Below are 14503 nucleotides of genomic sequence, written 5' to 3'. Positions count from 1 at the left end.
TTCCAATGTTTTACTGCTTTTTTCTGCCTTGGAAAAGCGTTAGAAGCTTGGAGCGCCCTTCACGATTAAATAAGTCAACAGCAGTTGTCACCACTTGCTCACTCGATTGGATTTTTAGCTCATTCGACTGTTGTTACTACTCCTCTTTATAATACATGGCCAAGGCTCATGGAAGAGCTAAGACACAGAAGAGATCAAGACACAACATAACAAAGGGAACAGATAGGGAAACGCCAAGAGTAGGGCAGAGGGACAGTAGATGGAGATGGACAAACAAGGAATGCAGGTAAAAATGAGGGGAAGGAGAGAGTGCAAGAGGTAGGTGGACAATATGGATAGATAAGCAAAATTTTGGGAGGGTGGGGAGTGGTTTAACGGGTGTAGAAAAATCATGGTGAAAAAGGCTGCAGGATGAACTAAGCATTTTGAAGCGATGAGGGTTTTGGGAAACAAACCTTGTCAAAGAGAAAGGGAAGAGACTTTGATGAAGACTAAGACTGAATGGGTTGTTCCTGATTGAGTACTAAGCAGAGTAAGGCATTTTAAGATACATTTTGGAAGCATTTTTTTTGCCTACTTTGATTAAATTTTTTTCACCTATTCTTTTTTTTTTGGGACTGTACACAAAATAAGGTGTTTTTTTTATTATGGACCATAGGCATAAAAAGATACATAGATAGAACAACCAGTTTCAAATGGAGCACCTCAACGCCATTAGGACATTTAAATTGCATCAGATGTGGCATTAAACGTAAATTGTTGCTTGCCGCTTGCCAGCTCGACCACAGAAGATACCATTTACATTTTTGCCACCCTCATCCCTACCCCATTGAGAATCCAGTACGGGCACGGGCACCATGCTCGTATTAACATATTGTTACGTTTATGGGGGGGTAGGTGAAAGCATACCGTAGGGGAGGTAGAACTATGTAAGAAGTAGCATAGACCGCATGATGTGTTGGAGAAATCTCCATGGAAAGTAAGTCGGAAACTGTAACTCAATGTTGTTTAAATATTCTTCACACGGGGGTGAAGCAGTGCTAATCAGTGGTAGGGATTAAGAAATTTTTTTCCCAGTGCGTGCTTAACCTCTGTAATCTTTCCCTTTACGTTTTGCTGCCACTACGGCCATGAAAGCCACCGTTAAATTGCATTTACAAGTCAAGCTAAGCCGGCCCTATGAACACGTGCGGCAAAAGGCCATGCCCCTGGAGTGGTACGATGGGGGGGGGTGTAGAAAGAGTCGGCAGGCCAGCCCCCCCCCCCCCCGAGGAACGTGATTGGTCCAGAGGATCATGAGTCGCTTTGGAAGAAGCTTCGCGATTGATTGGGGTGACGAGAGCTGGAGCTTGAGAGGGAAGGCGCTCGAACAAGATGCTGGCCATATTGTTTTATTGGTGTAATATCTGTTCTTGTGCTGGGTGGATTTTTGGCGCTTTGGAGGAATGAACTTTTGGTGCGGTCAGTGTGAGGCTGTTGCAGTTGCTAAGGAGGAGCTAGAGGCAACGCTATCCCTCCCCGACAGTGGAGGAAATCATCTTCAGGACTTGCCTCCTGCCTGTGGAGCCTAAAGTGCACGGCGCAGTCGGGCCATTGGTTCTCGCGTGGAAAGCGCTCCAAAATAGCTACATTGAGCTTCAACAGCCGCCTGGCTCCTAAAATAACCTATTGGGACCAGCTAAGTGCTGAAAGGGGATTTTCTTTTCTTACCTTTCCCTGTGTACGTGTTTGTGTAGGTCTGGAGGTACACTAAATGGTCAAAAGTATGTGGACACCCGAACACCACACCCATATGTGCTCGTCGAATATCTCATTCCAAAATCATGGACATTAATATGGGGTTGGAACCCCCTTTGCTGCTATAACGGCCTCCACTCTTCTGGGAAGGTTTTCCACTAGATGTTGGAACATTGCTGTGGGGATTTGCTTCCATTCAGCCACAAGAACATTAGTGAGGTCGAGCACTGATGTTGGGCGATTAGGCCTTGCTCGCATTCGGCGTTCCAATTCATCCCGAAGGTGTTTGATGGGGTTGAGGTCAGGGCTCTGTGCAGGCCAGTCAGGTTCTTCCACACCGATTTCGACAAACCATTTCTGTATGGACTTCGCTTGTTACACAGGGGCATTGTCATGCTGTAACAGGAAAGGGCCTTTCCCAAACTATTGCCATAAAGTTGGAAGCACACAATCGTCTAGAATGTCATTGTATGCTGTCGCGCTAAGATTTACCTTCACTGGAACTAAGGGGCCTAGCCCGAACCAAAAAAAACAGCCCCAGACCATTATTCCTCCTCCACCAAACTTCACAGTTGGCATTGTGCATTCGGGCAGTTAGCATTATCCTGGCATCCGCTAAACCCAGATTCGTCTGACTGCCAGATGGTGAAGCGTGATTCATCACTCCAGAGAACACGTTTCGACTGCTCCAGAGTCCAATGGCGGCAAACTTTACACCACTCCAGCCGACGCTTGGCATTGTGCATGGTGATTTTAGGCTTGTGTGCGGCTGCTCACACATGGAAACCCATTTCATGAAGCTCCCGACGAACAATTATTGTGCTGACATTGCTTCTAGAGGCAGTTTGGAACTCGGTAGTGAGTGTTGCAACCGAAGACCAACGATTTTTATGCGCTACGTGCTTCAGCACTCGGCAGACCCATTCTGTGAGCTTGTGTGGCCTACCACTTCGCGGCTGAGCTGTTGCTGCTCGCTTCCAATTCACAATAACAGCACTTACAGTTGACCGGGGCAGCTCCAGCAGGGCAGAAATTTGATGAATTGACTGGTTGGAAAGGTGGCATCCTATGACGGTGCCACGTTGAAAGTCTCTGAGCTCTTCAGTACGGCCCATTCTACTGCTAATGTTTGTCTATGGAGATTGCATTGCTGTGTGCTTGATTATAATTACCTGTCAGCACTGGGTGTGGCTGAAACAACCGAATCCACTAATTAGAAGGTGTGTCTGAATACTTTTGGCCTTGTGGTGTACCTCACCATAGAATTTTACCTCAGTATTCCTTTCCATTATTTTTCATTCCCCGCTTATTTTCTTTAAATTCAGTATTGTTGCATTTTATTTGTCGTGTTTGCATGTTTTGTGGGATCATGAATAAACCCGTGTTTATTTTCGTTCAGGTAAACACCTCACAGCCTCCCATCTCGCGTGTGCACGATAACCGCCATAATTGGGTGCACCTCAGGAGTTAAAGCAGTTCGGTGTTTTTTGTGTACAAGATCGAGGCTCGTGAAAGAGCTAACATTAATCACACAGAAAGATAAACCGACACATAAAACATATAACATGGGGAGCGGTAGACAAGATGGGGAGAGAGGAGGAAGGACACAAACACAACATTTGAGAGCAGGGACATCGAGAGATCTGTGGGAGGGAGAGGGCTTTGGGGAGGGGGGGGCATGGGAAGGGGGGGGGTGGGAGAGGTAAAAAACATATTGACACTGCCAGGACTTCCAGGAAAGAACTTGGAATTTCAAACAAAGTGCATCTGGGGTGAATTAGCGGGGGTAGAAAAGATCAAGGTTTTGGATGGGGGAAGATAAGAGATGATGGTGAACAGCTGTTTTAAAGACCTGGAGGGAGGAGTGGGATTGAAGGGAGTGTGGGAGTATGTTCCAGAGGCGGGAGAAAAGAGGAATGAAAGAGTGAAGGTGAGCAGAGAGCCGAGATTTCGGCAGTTTAACCATCAGAGGGTGGCTGGCAGATCTTGTGCGACCTTTAGGAATATTTTGGGGACAGAGCACAGAGAGAGCTGGGGGAGCAAGGCCGGAGAGGAGTCGGAATAAGACAGAAAGACCACCTACCTGCCTGCGGTGAGTGAGTGAAAGGCCCTCGGAGATAGCTCCATCGCGAGAGATTCCAATGATTCTGAAAGCTTTTGTTTCAACAGCGTGAAGCCGAGCTAGGTGTGAGGCAGGAGCACTGGCCCATAGGGGTGAACAGTATTCCATTGAGCTGCGGATGAAAGCCTTGTATGTGGTGAGGAGCTCAGGTGTGCCGAGGAAGGACTTCGCACAACGGAGGATGCCCAGTCGGCGACTGGCTTTGGAGGCCGGCTTGGAAATGTTGTTTTCCCAAGAAAGATCATGGCAGATAGTGAGACCCAATAGCTTGAGCGACAGAACTTCTTGGAGAGGATTGTTGAGAAAGTAGATGGGAGGGTTGTCCAGTCGGTCTTTTCGGAGAGAAATAGTAAGAGTGTGAGATTTGTCAGGATTGAAAGACATGTTCCACTTGTTTGACCAGTCTGTGATTTTGTCCAGGTCTTCAGAGAGTGAGGGGGCTGCAGACTGCCGATCTGAGGGAAGAGGAATGGAGCGGCAGAGAGTGGAGTCATCAGCAAAGAGATAGAGAGGATTTTCCAGAGAGTCAGAGAGATCATTGACAAAGACCAGAAAAAGCACAGAGCCCAGAACACTGCCTTGGGGAACTCCAGCCTGAACAGGAAGGGGAGATGAGAGAAATCCATTCAGGGCCACACGTTGACTATGACCAGAGAGGAAGTCCGCAAGCCATGCATGGAGATTTCCATGGATACCATAGGAGAGTTTGGTGAGCAGAGCTGGGTGCCAGACCGTATCGAAGGCACGTGATATGTCAAGGGAGACAGCTCTGATTTCCTGTTTGGCATTGAGGACCTCCATCCATTGTTGAGACAGCAGAAGCAGCATGTCCAGAGTAGAATGACCTGGTCTGAATCCCAATTGATGATCAGAGATCAAGCCATTGGAGAAGAGGAAGGATTTGATATCCGAAGCAATGATGGATTCCATGACTTTGCTGATAATTGGGAGCAGGCTGATTGGTCTGTAGTTGCAAGGATCTGTTTTTGCACCTTTTTTGTGAAAAGCGGTAATGTTTGCTGATTTCCAGGATGCTGGTAGATGACCTTGAGCAAAAGAGAGGGTGAAAAGAACAGAGAGAGGGTGAGATAGAGCGGCAGAGCAGGATTTTAGGACCCGTGGGCTGATGCCGTCTGGTCCAGTTGCAGAATCAGAGTCGAGGTTTGACAAAAACTCCTCCACCTTGTCAGGAGAGAAGGACACAGAGTCCAGGAGCAGTTGGGTTCGACTGGGTAAGGTGGGAACAGAGAGAGATGGGTTTGGGACACAAGATTTTGAGGCAAACACAGAGTTGAGGCATTCGGCTTTGTCACGTGCGGTGTCAACTGTGTAGCCATTTGAGGTAAAGGAGGGGATGGAGGGGGAACAAACACCAGAAACGGATTTGACCAGACACCACCAGGATTTGGAGGAAGGAGACAGGTTTGAGAGTTCATTCTTGAGTGTGGAGAGATAGTGCTTCCTGGCACTCCTGAGGGTAGACACACACTTGTTCCGAGTTTGGTGGAAGGAACTGAGATTGCCTTCAGTTGGATTAGCCTTCCAAGAGGCAAAGGCAAGTTGTTTCAGGGCAACTGCCTCACCACAAGATTCAGTGTACCATGGACGGGAGGAAGGGTAAGACAACTGAAGACGAGATGGGATAAATCTGTGCATGAAAGAGAGCAGTTTGCTTTGGAAGAATTCCCAGGAAGAATTCATGTCAGAGGCAGTGGAGATGGGAGACCAGTCCAGATGATTGATGGCTGCTTGAAGACTGTGCCAGTCGGCCTGAGTGAAATGCCAGACTCGTCCGCGCTGAGGAGGCTCTCTGAGAATGGCCAGAGAGATGTCGACTTTAACAAGCACATGATCAGAAGAACCGATTGGAGCAGAAGAAGAGCAGCAGACATTAGCAGGAAAGTTTGTCATAACCAAGTCTAGAAGAGAAGATACTCCATTGGCTGAGATCCGGGTCGGGAAATTGACAGATTGTGTCAATCCCAGTGAGTCACAGAAGTCTTTTGCTGATGTGCCATGACTGGTGAGAGAGGAACCCACACCCAGCCAGCTGGCATGATGACAGTTGAAGTCACCACATATGAGGAAGAGAGAGTTGGGATGAGTGGATAGAAGTTGGTCCATGTTGTCAGACAGTGAAATGTAAATGGAGTCATCACTGTTTGGAGGACGGTCCAGAACACATATGAACAAAAGGTGGGAGCGGAGAGGAAGCCGTAGCCAGAGGTACTCCTGGGGGTGAGGTGGAGAGAGGGCAGTGCAAGGAGAGTGAGGAAGAGAGTTTTTGATAAAGATAGCCACACCACCACCAGGACGAGGCTCAGGTCTATCCTACCAGAGGAGGGAGTAACCAGGAAGAGATATTAAGGAATCAGAGACATCTTGAAAGAGGAAAGTTTCTGTTAAGCAGATCAAGTCTGGATTGTCAGAAGCAACCTGTATGGAGAGATCAGTCAGGTTTGAGCAAAGGCCCCGGATGTTTGAGGTCCATACCGTTAATGAAGAGAGAGGGGTAGCATCGGGTACAGGACAGGGGAGGGGAGGGGTAGGGTAAGATGAAGGATGAGAGGGGGAGGTAGGGAGAGCAGTTGATAGTGTGTCAGAGATTACAGAAGAGTTACAAGAAAGGGAAAGATGAGGAGGACGAAAGGTTTGATGGTGAAGGGATGAGGCACAGTGAGGGGTTGTTTGAGGGGGGGCAGAGGAAAGTAGAAGGTTGGGGGAGGTGGAGGTATGAGATAGAAGGGAGACGAAGTGGGGAGGAGGCAGCTTTGAGGAGGAGGGGGGAGGAGGGAGAATTGGAGAGGAATGGTATGGGGGGAGATTTGAATGGGAGGGGTTGGGGGGGAGTTTTGAAGGGGAGGAGTGAGGGGGGAGTTTAGGAGGGGAGGGGCAAGGGGGGAGTTTAGGAGTGGAGGGGCAAGGGGGGAGTTTAGGAGTGGAGGGGCAAGGGGGGAGTTTAGAAAGTGGATGATTAATGAAAGACGAACATTGATAACAAATTGGGTTTATTGTGATTTTCAAGTTAGCAATCCGATTAAGAACGATGGAGGAGGGATGGAATGAATGTGAATTTAGAACATTTAGTGAGGGAGACGTATAAGAGATTGAATTTATTTTTTTGGAAGTGGAATGAGTTAGAGAGGAAATTGAAAAAAGCCTTTTAAATAGGAAGAAAAACAGCGTATTGTAATATACCACTGAATAAAACACTGAAGGGGAAGTTTAAACATATTTAAACAGAACCGTGAACAATCTTATATTCACAAAATACCAACGGGGAAAGGGCCGAGAGGGACAACCATGAGTCACGTGAACAGGGCAAAAGGTGGATGGCAAGGAGATAATGGGGGCGGGGTGAACAGCACACCTGGACAGAAGTACACGATGATACAACAGCACACGTGGAGAAAGGAAAAAAAAATTTTGGCGGGGGAGGGGGGGGGTGGGGAGGGGGGGGAATTTAAAACGTTAGACAAAGAGTATTAAGTTCGGGGTAGAAGGGAAAAATCTAAGAGCCAAGCAAAACACGAAGTAGGGAACTTAAGTTAACAAACACCGATGGGGGTACAAGGCCGCACACACGGAGCGAGAAACAGAACACCAACTATAAACAAACAATAACACTAACTATAAAACAGAACACTAACTATAAACAAACAACAACGCATAGACGATAAAATAACGAGTTGAAATTTGACAAACACATGAATGAAAAAATAACTTCACTTTGGATGCCCGGAGAGAACCAAGCCTTGAGGTCGGAAGCTTCAACAACTAGGCCGCGCGGCACGAAATACTCGACTATTTTATACAGGTATGAAAGATTAACACCGAGAATCTTCCGAGGGACACACTATTGGTACACACACGTAAGATAAATACAGTTTCGACAAAAATACAATTGTGAACAATTATTTAACTTCAAGCGTGCGTGAAGATCATGGAACAGCTTCCAAAAACCGTGACCGCCCTGACAAGATCTCGCGAGATCTCCAAACAATCCGTCATCGCGGATCGCGGTTATCCCTCATCAGGCGGTCTTAATCGCCAGTGACACGACAATATTATCCATCCTCTTTTATACACTCATCTAGCACTCAGCTAATCTTCTGATCTCAGAACAAAAGACTTTTGTCATGCTTGACGCAAAATATTTTCCAACATGTACCATTCCTATCAAAAAGCTGTCCTATGTACACGGATGTGCAAAAGCAAATCAAGATTTATCATCATAAGTTTAGCATTCTCATCCTACGATAAATGCATATGGTTGGCTTTCTTACCTCCGCCACCAAAGGTGGATGGAGGTTGTGTTTTCACCCCTGTCTGTTTGTCCATCTGTGAATAAGATATCTCAAAGAGTTGTGGATGGATTTGGACGAAATTTTGTGGAGAGGTATTGTATGTGACAAGGACGAAATTATTAGATTTTGGTGAAGATATGGATCCGAATACAGCTACTATAATTTTTCAAGTAATTCTTCAGTCTTCACCATTGGGAGATAAGGCCAAAAACGATATATATATAGCAGGATATCTCAAAATGTTGTGGACGGATTTGGACGTAACTTGGTGGAGAGGTTGTGTGTGTGATGAGAAAGAATCGATTCGATTTTGGTGAAGATCTGAACATGGATTCGGATACGAGAGTTATAAAATTTTGTAAGCGATTCTTCACCATAGAGAGATCGGACCAAAAGCGATATGTAACAGTTAAAAAAGTTGTCGTTAGGTGATGAGAACGTGACAAGTTGGTTGGGTGACAAGAACAAGCCAATTCGATTTGGGTCCAGGTCCGAATCCAGATTTGGTTTATCAGTGGGATAGAAACCATAAACTGTTCAGCCTGGCGGAGGCATGCACTCTTCCGAGTGCCCTTCTAGTTTCCAATCGAAAGATATGTCCTCTCTGCTAGTCTTGCTGCAGAATAGAACTTACAGTTGAGTAAATTCAAATATCTCAGGGACTGAAGCGACAATTAGGCAGCTCGTCGGTGAGTGCACTAAATGTTACGAATACACCAACTAAATCACACAAAACCAGGAGAGAAAAAGCAATAGCAGCGAAAAAGTATTTTCCCAAAGCACAAATTCAAATTGCACTTCAAGCTTGAAGCACGAGTCCAACTATATCCACTGTTTTTGACAGAATGCATACTTGTACCTTGTGCTGATCAAGATGAGCAATTTCTCTCTCAAAGCCCAAAAGAGCATCTAACAGGGAAATCGTCACATTTGTATAAAGGTCATCCCCTCGGCGCTCAAACACAGGGTGCCTTGGGGATAAACAAACACAAATAATGATTAAAAAAACCAATGTAATTGCAACAACAACAAAAAACAAGCAATGAAATAAGAGCGAAAAGACAATCTCAAATATGTATAGACTATTTCCAAGCATGTTCTTGATGGAAATTAAAAGTACAAAATAAAAAACCAATGATCAATCAGATTCCAAAGAAATACTCCAGAGGATCAATATTTTAATGGAATTTTCAAAAACGTTGCGATTAACGATATACTGTACTCACTTGAGAACTTTTATGCGAAAACGTAGGTCCCCCGGTTCTCCATCAATGTGTGGCTCACCTGAAGAAAGTGGAAAAAAAAGAGTTTCATACAGTGAAAAGAGACCTATACAACAGTCTGGGCACACATGGCACGGTTTACTTTGTACGTGACAGTGAAACGTTAAATATTTCATGTCTTCTCATATTTCAAATGCAGCACATGGCTGTGAGCAGCATCGTTTACTGGAGGTAGAGCTGTGCTGCTGATGCAGTGCTCCCATGCAGCCTCCAGCAGGAATTTGTAATTTGACCATGGTGCCGGCGATAGCTCACCTACTCTTTGTGAAGGATAGCTGTGAAGGATATAGGCGATAGCTCTTTCTTTAACGTCCACCATGTGATGCTAGATGGGACGCCCAGTTTTAACGTCCATCCGAGGGACGGCACACACATTGATGAATCATCTTGCCTGTGAAGCACCAGGGTGACGGTTTAGAGCTGGGACGGGATTCTAATCCTGGCTAGACAGCTTTGAAGCGAGTGTGCGTACTCTAGGCTATTCTGGCAGCCCGAATATTTCATGTGATAACAACAACTAGACAGGGTCAGCACAGAGTTTTATTTTCCCTTAAGATGACATTGCAACCCCCCACCAATAATAATATATTAAGGCAGTTTCGCTTAAGTGTTCAAATTTCCAACAATCAAGTCAAAGTTCAAACGTGGACCCTTGCAGAACAAAATGTTATCAAGAATTAGCGAAGACAAGCTTAATCACTTTCCTTTCAAGAAAAATGAAGGAATTTTAAGAAGCAGCCTACCGAAATCATACCTTCACCAATGAAGGGATACTCCATACCATCTTGAACACCTGGCTCTATTTCAACCTCCAATGTTTTTTCCTCGTTAATCAATCTGCCATATGCACACATTATGGCAGTTTAGTTGCAATCAATGGAAGCTGTGAGGCATTGTGCATCCATACATAATAAAGCGTTTGACCAAAAGTCCTGGGACACACGATTGTATCAACAATCCTTTGCGAGCAGACATTAAAATATTTTGGAGGAATTCCGGAAGCCCCAACTACATCCTGGACCAATGCTCGAGACTTCTGTTACAAGATTTTTGAACGAGCTTGACTGGGAAAGGCAACCATTCCTCACATACAAACTGTGACCACGAGTTATTTCAGACTTTGTCCTCGTTGTTGCAGAGTCCAGAAGTGGTGTTCCAACAAGTCCTACAGACTCTGCCATCAGTATTGAAAAACACATGAAAAACACACTTGTGCCACAAAGCCTGTTTTCACATATCAAGGCATCACAATATACGTTCATTGAACAATGCTGCAAATTCACCACGATGAACTATATAGTTCATAGAACATGTTATCCCAGGCAGTGTTCTAATATATACTTCAATTGAAATGAAATAACAATTTTAAGGATCGTTAAAAAAAAATTCCGGAAGTTTAGCACTATTTACCGAATTCACCGCCATTTTCCCGCCGTTGACGCAGTGTCTATTACATCACCCTATCGGAAACGTTACATTAGTTTTTCGTGCCTGTTGTTTGTGTCCTATATGGCATCCTTATAAACAGTAACTTTCTTGTTTGAAATGATTTTCAATTTTTTTTGCTTGCCAGGAGGGCAGAGAGAGTAATAATATTATCTCACTCCTCTCGGTACATGTGCGGTTGGGACAAATTTAGAGACAAAGTTCCATTAAAAGGTAAACTTGTCTTCCTATTCGTGTTCCGATTTGTGTTCAAAATATAACATATGTCTGTTTGTTTGTCTGTCTGTTTGATTGATTGATTGTCCGCAAACAATAACTATGATTTTCTCTGCAACCGTTGGTCAGACTAACAGGAAATTTTCCCCTTAGGTGCAACTCCACCTGTGGAATTGTTTAATGATCATTATGAAATCATAGGTCACATGGCATGGGCGCCATCTTGGAAAAACCGAAAACCTTTGCACCTCTATAATTGCCAAAAGTGCTGCATAGAAACTATTGAGATATGGCTCATTGTAAAGAACTCGCCATGGGGAATAACATATGTTAATGATGATGTCATAGGTTCCTCCATTATGACGTCATAATTCAACAAGTACAAAACTTCTTCCGATCAAGATAAAATTTATTGAGCATCTTCTATGGATAAATTGGTGGAGAAAATAAATAAATAATGATGACGTCATTGGTCAAGTGGTTCGGCCGCCATATTTGTTTTAACACAAGAGCCTTAAAACCACTAAAAACACGTCCTGGCAAGAGTCTGCAATCTCTGATTGTGCTTTTTTGTTTAATGCTGTATTATATTGGTGGTCACAAATGATAATCTTACACTGCATGTTTAAAACCCCCATAGCGAATCCTACGGAGGTTGTCACTTTCCGACAGCCAATTAATCCCAGTGGATTTCTGTGAACTTCATCGTCTGAGACATAATGCCGTGAAAAATATTAACTGTTCATACCATATGTCAGTATTCCGTTTTCCAAATCAAACAAAAGCGTGGCAGATTCACAGCAACTGGAAAGGGTTGTCCCATGACTTTTGATAGGATCATGAACATCAGCAATAATTCCACTGACAAATGAGTGGATAGGAAGACTTACTTTACGTTCGGGCATTCATCGCAAACTGTTTCCTGGGTCATCTGGAAGCGACCAGGCCCGAGTTGCATGGTGCGCATCTCCTGCCTGCAGTTGCATCGCCTTTTGCCTGGAGCCTCTTTGGCCACAGGTTTGCTTCGCACCACCTAGTGGATAAAAACAAATAAATGAAGAACTGAAGAAAAATCAGCAGAGTGGATGATTGGTCAACCACAATGTAAACAAACAACTCTTCAACTTGCATACTACCCTCAAGACAAGTTCTCAATTATTTATACATCTCGAATCGCCAAACTAGCGCCTCCCAATTTGCAAGCATGCATTGGACTTCAGTAGTAGTTCTGATTCTGATGTTCCATACTCTGTTACAGAGCGTCCGTGCAGTCGGAGCAGTTTCTTGGCAAGGTTATAAAAGACTGTTTGCCATCCCTCTCCCAGCAGGTGCTAGGGCAGGTATTTTGAATTTGGCTAAGGTGCTGGCGATAGCTCGTCTACTATTCGCGAAGGACACCGTGGGAACTTTAACGTCCACCAACAAATGCTGGCACACAGGGCATCGCCTGTTTATCATCCATCCGAGGGATGGCACGTGCAAACACACTGATGAATCACCCTGCCTGTGAAACACCGGGATGATAGTTTATAGCTGGGTCGGGATTTTAGCTCAGTCTAGGCAGCTTAATGGAGAGTGTAGGACTGTACGTACCCCTAGAGTCTAGGCCATCCTGCCAGCCTCAATAGCAGTATGTATTGAATTTTAACTTGATCAAGCATACATCCATGACCAACAGCGAACAGGACGTAACAGCTCACCTCCACAAAGTTGCCCGAATATACTTCTTCTAATGTCACCTCCAACTCTATGACCAGATCACTGCCCCGGGGAATATTCCGGTCCTGCTGCCGAGGTGCACCGAAGAACTCAAAACCAAAATCACCAAAGAAACTGAAAAACAAGAAAAGAAAAATTTGTTAAATAAGTCAAAGTGATCCTTAAAAGCTCTGCTTTTTTGAGACTGACTAGAATATAAGACCCGTCGCTTCGCTGACGGAAATACCAATCTTTGCTGTGATGGCTAATCTGTTGGGTAACCACCGTTTAGAGGCCATTTTTCCCCGCAAAGCGGGGGTTGGCCTTTTCGGGGACCGTGGTAGTTGTTGTTTTTTGGTCCCCTTTTTGAAGCAATGTTTTACGGCCGGATGCCCTTCCTGACGCCAACCCTTTTTGCCGCCTTCAACGACAAACAGGGAATTACCAGTGAACTGGTACTCAATTAGCTGACCTCGGAAGGATGACAGGCTGAGTCAACCCCCCTGGCATTAATTCGGCGATCGACCGAGATTCGAATCCAGGATCCTAGGATCCTAAGCCGGCACCCTAGCCGCTAGCCCAACACCAGGGATAAAAGGGGTAAAAATAATAATAATTTAAAAAAAGGATTCCTGGGAGATCCTGCTCTCCGTGCAGGGATAAGCAACATCTCCGTGTTGACATTTGCAGTTTTGACACGCGTGTCCATGTACCCATAAAAAAAAAAAAAAAAAATTTGTTTTTGGATTCACAAAAACTCCCGGCAGTGGCCCGGATACACCGTAGTTGGATTTATTGAAATCCGTTAATCTGTTCTCAAGTTATAACACGACAAACAGACAAACACGGCTCCTTTTATAATATAAATGTTTGTCTCTGAGTCTGTGTATCGTCAACCTCTCTACCCTGCTGCCAGTATGTCTGCCAGCGGCACTTTGTTATCCAGCCGTTTCCTGAACCTTGACCTACAACAACAACAACAACAACATGCATTTTAAGGCCATTTTCCCTGCTGGAGCGGGGGTTAGCCTTGCGGTCCCCATGACAATCTTCTCCATTTTGCCCTATTTTCTGCATCTCTCCTTGTTAACCCCCTTGCCCACATTTCTTCTTCCATCATCTTTAGCCAAGTCTTTCTCGGTCTTCCCCGTCCTCTACTTCCTTCTACATTCATTTCCATCACTCTTCTCAACCAGTCACTTTCATCCTTCCTCAACACATGACCAAACCATCTCAACCTGTTCCTCTTCGCAGCATCAATCACAGGCTCTATTCCCATCATCTTTCGCAATTCATCATTTGTCTTCCTCTCTCTCAACGATACTCCGCACATCCACCGAACCATTTGCATTTCCACCCTTTCCAGCCTTCGTTGCTGCTCTACATTCATGACCCATGTCTTGCTCCCATAAATCATAACACTTCTCACACATGCTGCATTCACCTTTCCCTTCAGCTTCAACGACACTCCCCTCCTCATCAGCACGCCACTCAGTTCCCGAAACTTCTTCCATGCACATCTCACTCTAGCAACCGTTGCCGAGTCTGATCCACCTTCTCCATTCAGCATGTCTCCGAGGTAGCAAAATGTTTTCACACCTTCCAGCTTCACGCCGTCTCCAAGATCCAACTCAACATTTCCTCCATCTGCAGCTCCCTCTGTGCACACCTTACATTTAAATGTAGCTGCCACA

General features: G+C 45.1%; 1 protein-coding gene across 1 annotated transcript in view; it reads right to left on the bottom strand.

Annotated features, from left to right (window-relative positions):
- Positions 1–14503, bottom strand: part of DNAJB11 (DnaJ heat shock protein family (Hsp40) member B11) — a 66895-nt gene that overhangs the window by 45362 nt on the left and 7030 nt on the right. Inside the window, exons 4-8 of the mRNA XM_068123519.2 lie at positions 12812–12944; positions 12002–12144; positions 10204–10286; positions 9393–9450; positions 9026–9137 (exon numbers count right to left, since the gene is read on the bottom strand). Of these exons, the coding sequence (XP_067979620.1) occupies positions 9026–9137; positions 9393–9450; positions 10204–10286; positions 12002–12144; positions 12812–12944 (529 nt within the window). The remainder of the gene's footprint in view (positions 1–9025; positions 9138–9392; positions 9451–10203; positions 10287–12001; positions 12145–12811; positions 12945–14503) is intronic.

Source organism: Myxine glutinosa, chromosome 7 (genome assembly GCF_964187855.1).
Source record: "Myxine glutinosa chromosome 7, kmMyxGlut1.1, whole genome shotgun sequence".
Taxonomy (NCBI): Eukaryota; Metazoa; Chordata; class Myxini; order Myxiniformes; family Myxinidae; genus Myxine; species Myxine glutinosa.
This window is presented reverse-complemented; position numbering and strand designations above follow the sequence as displayed.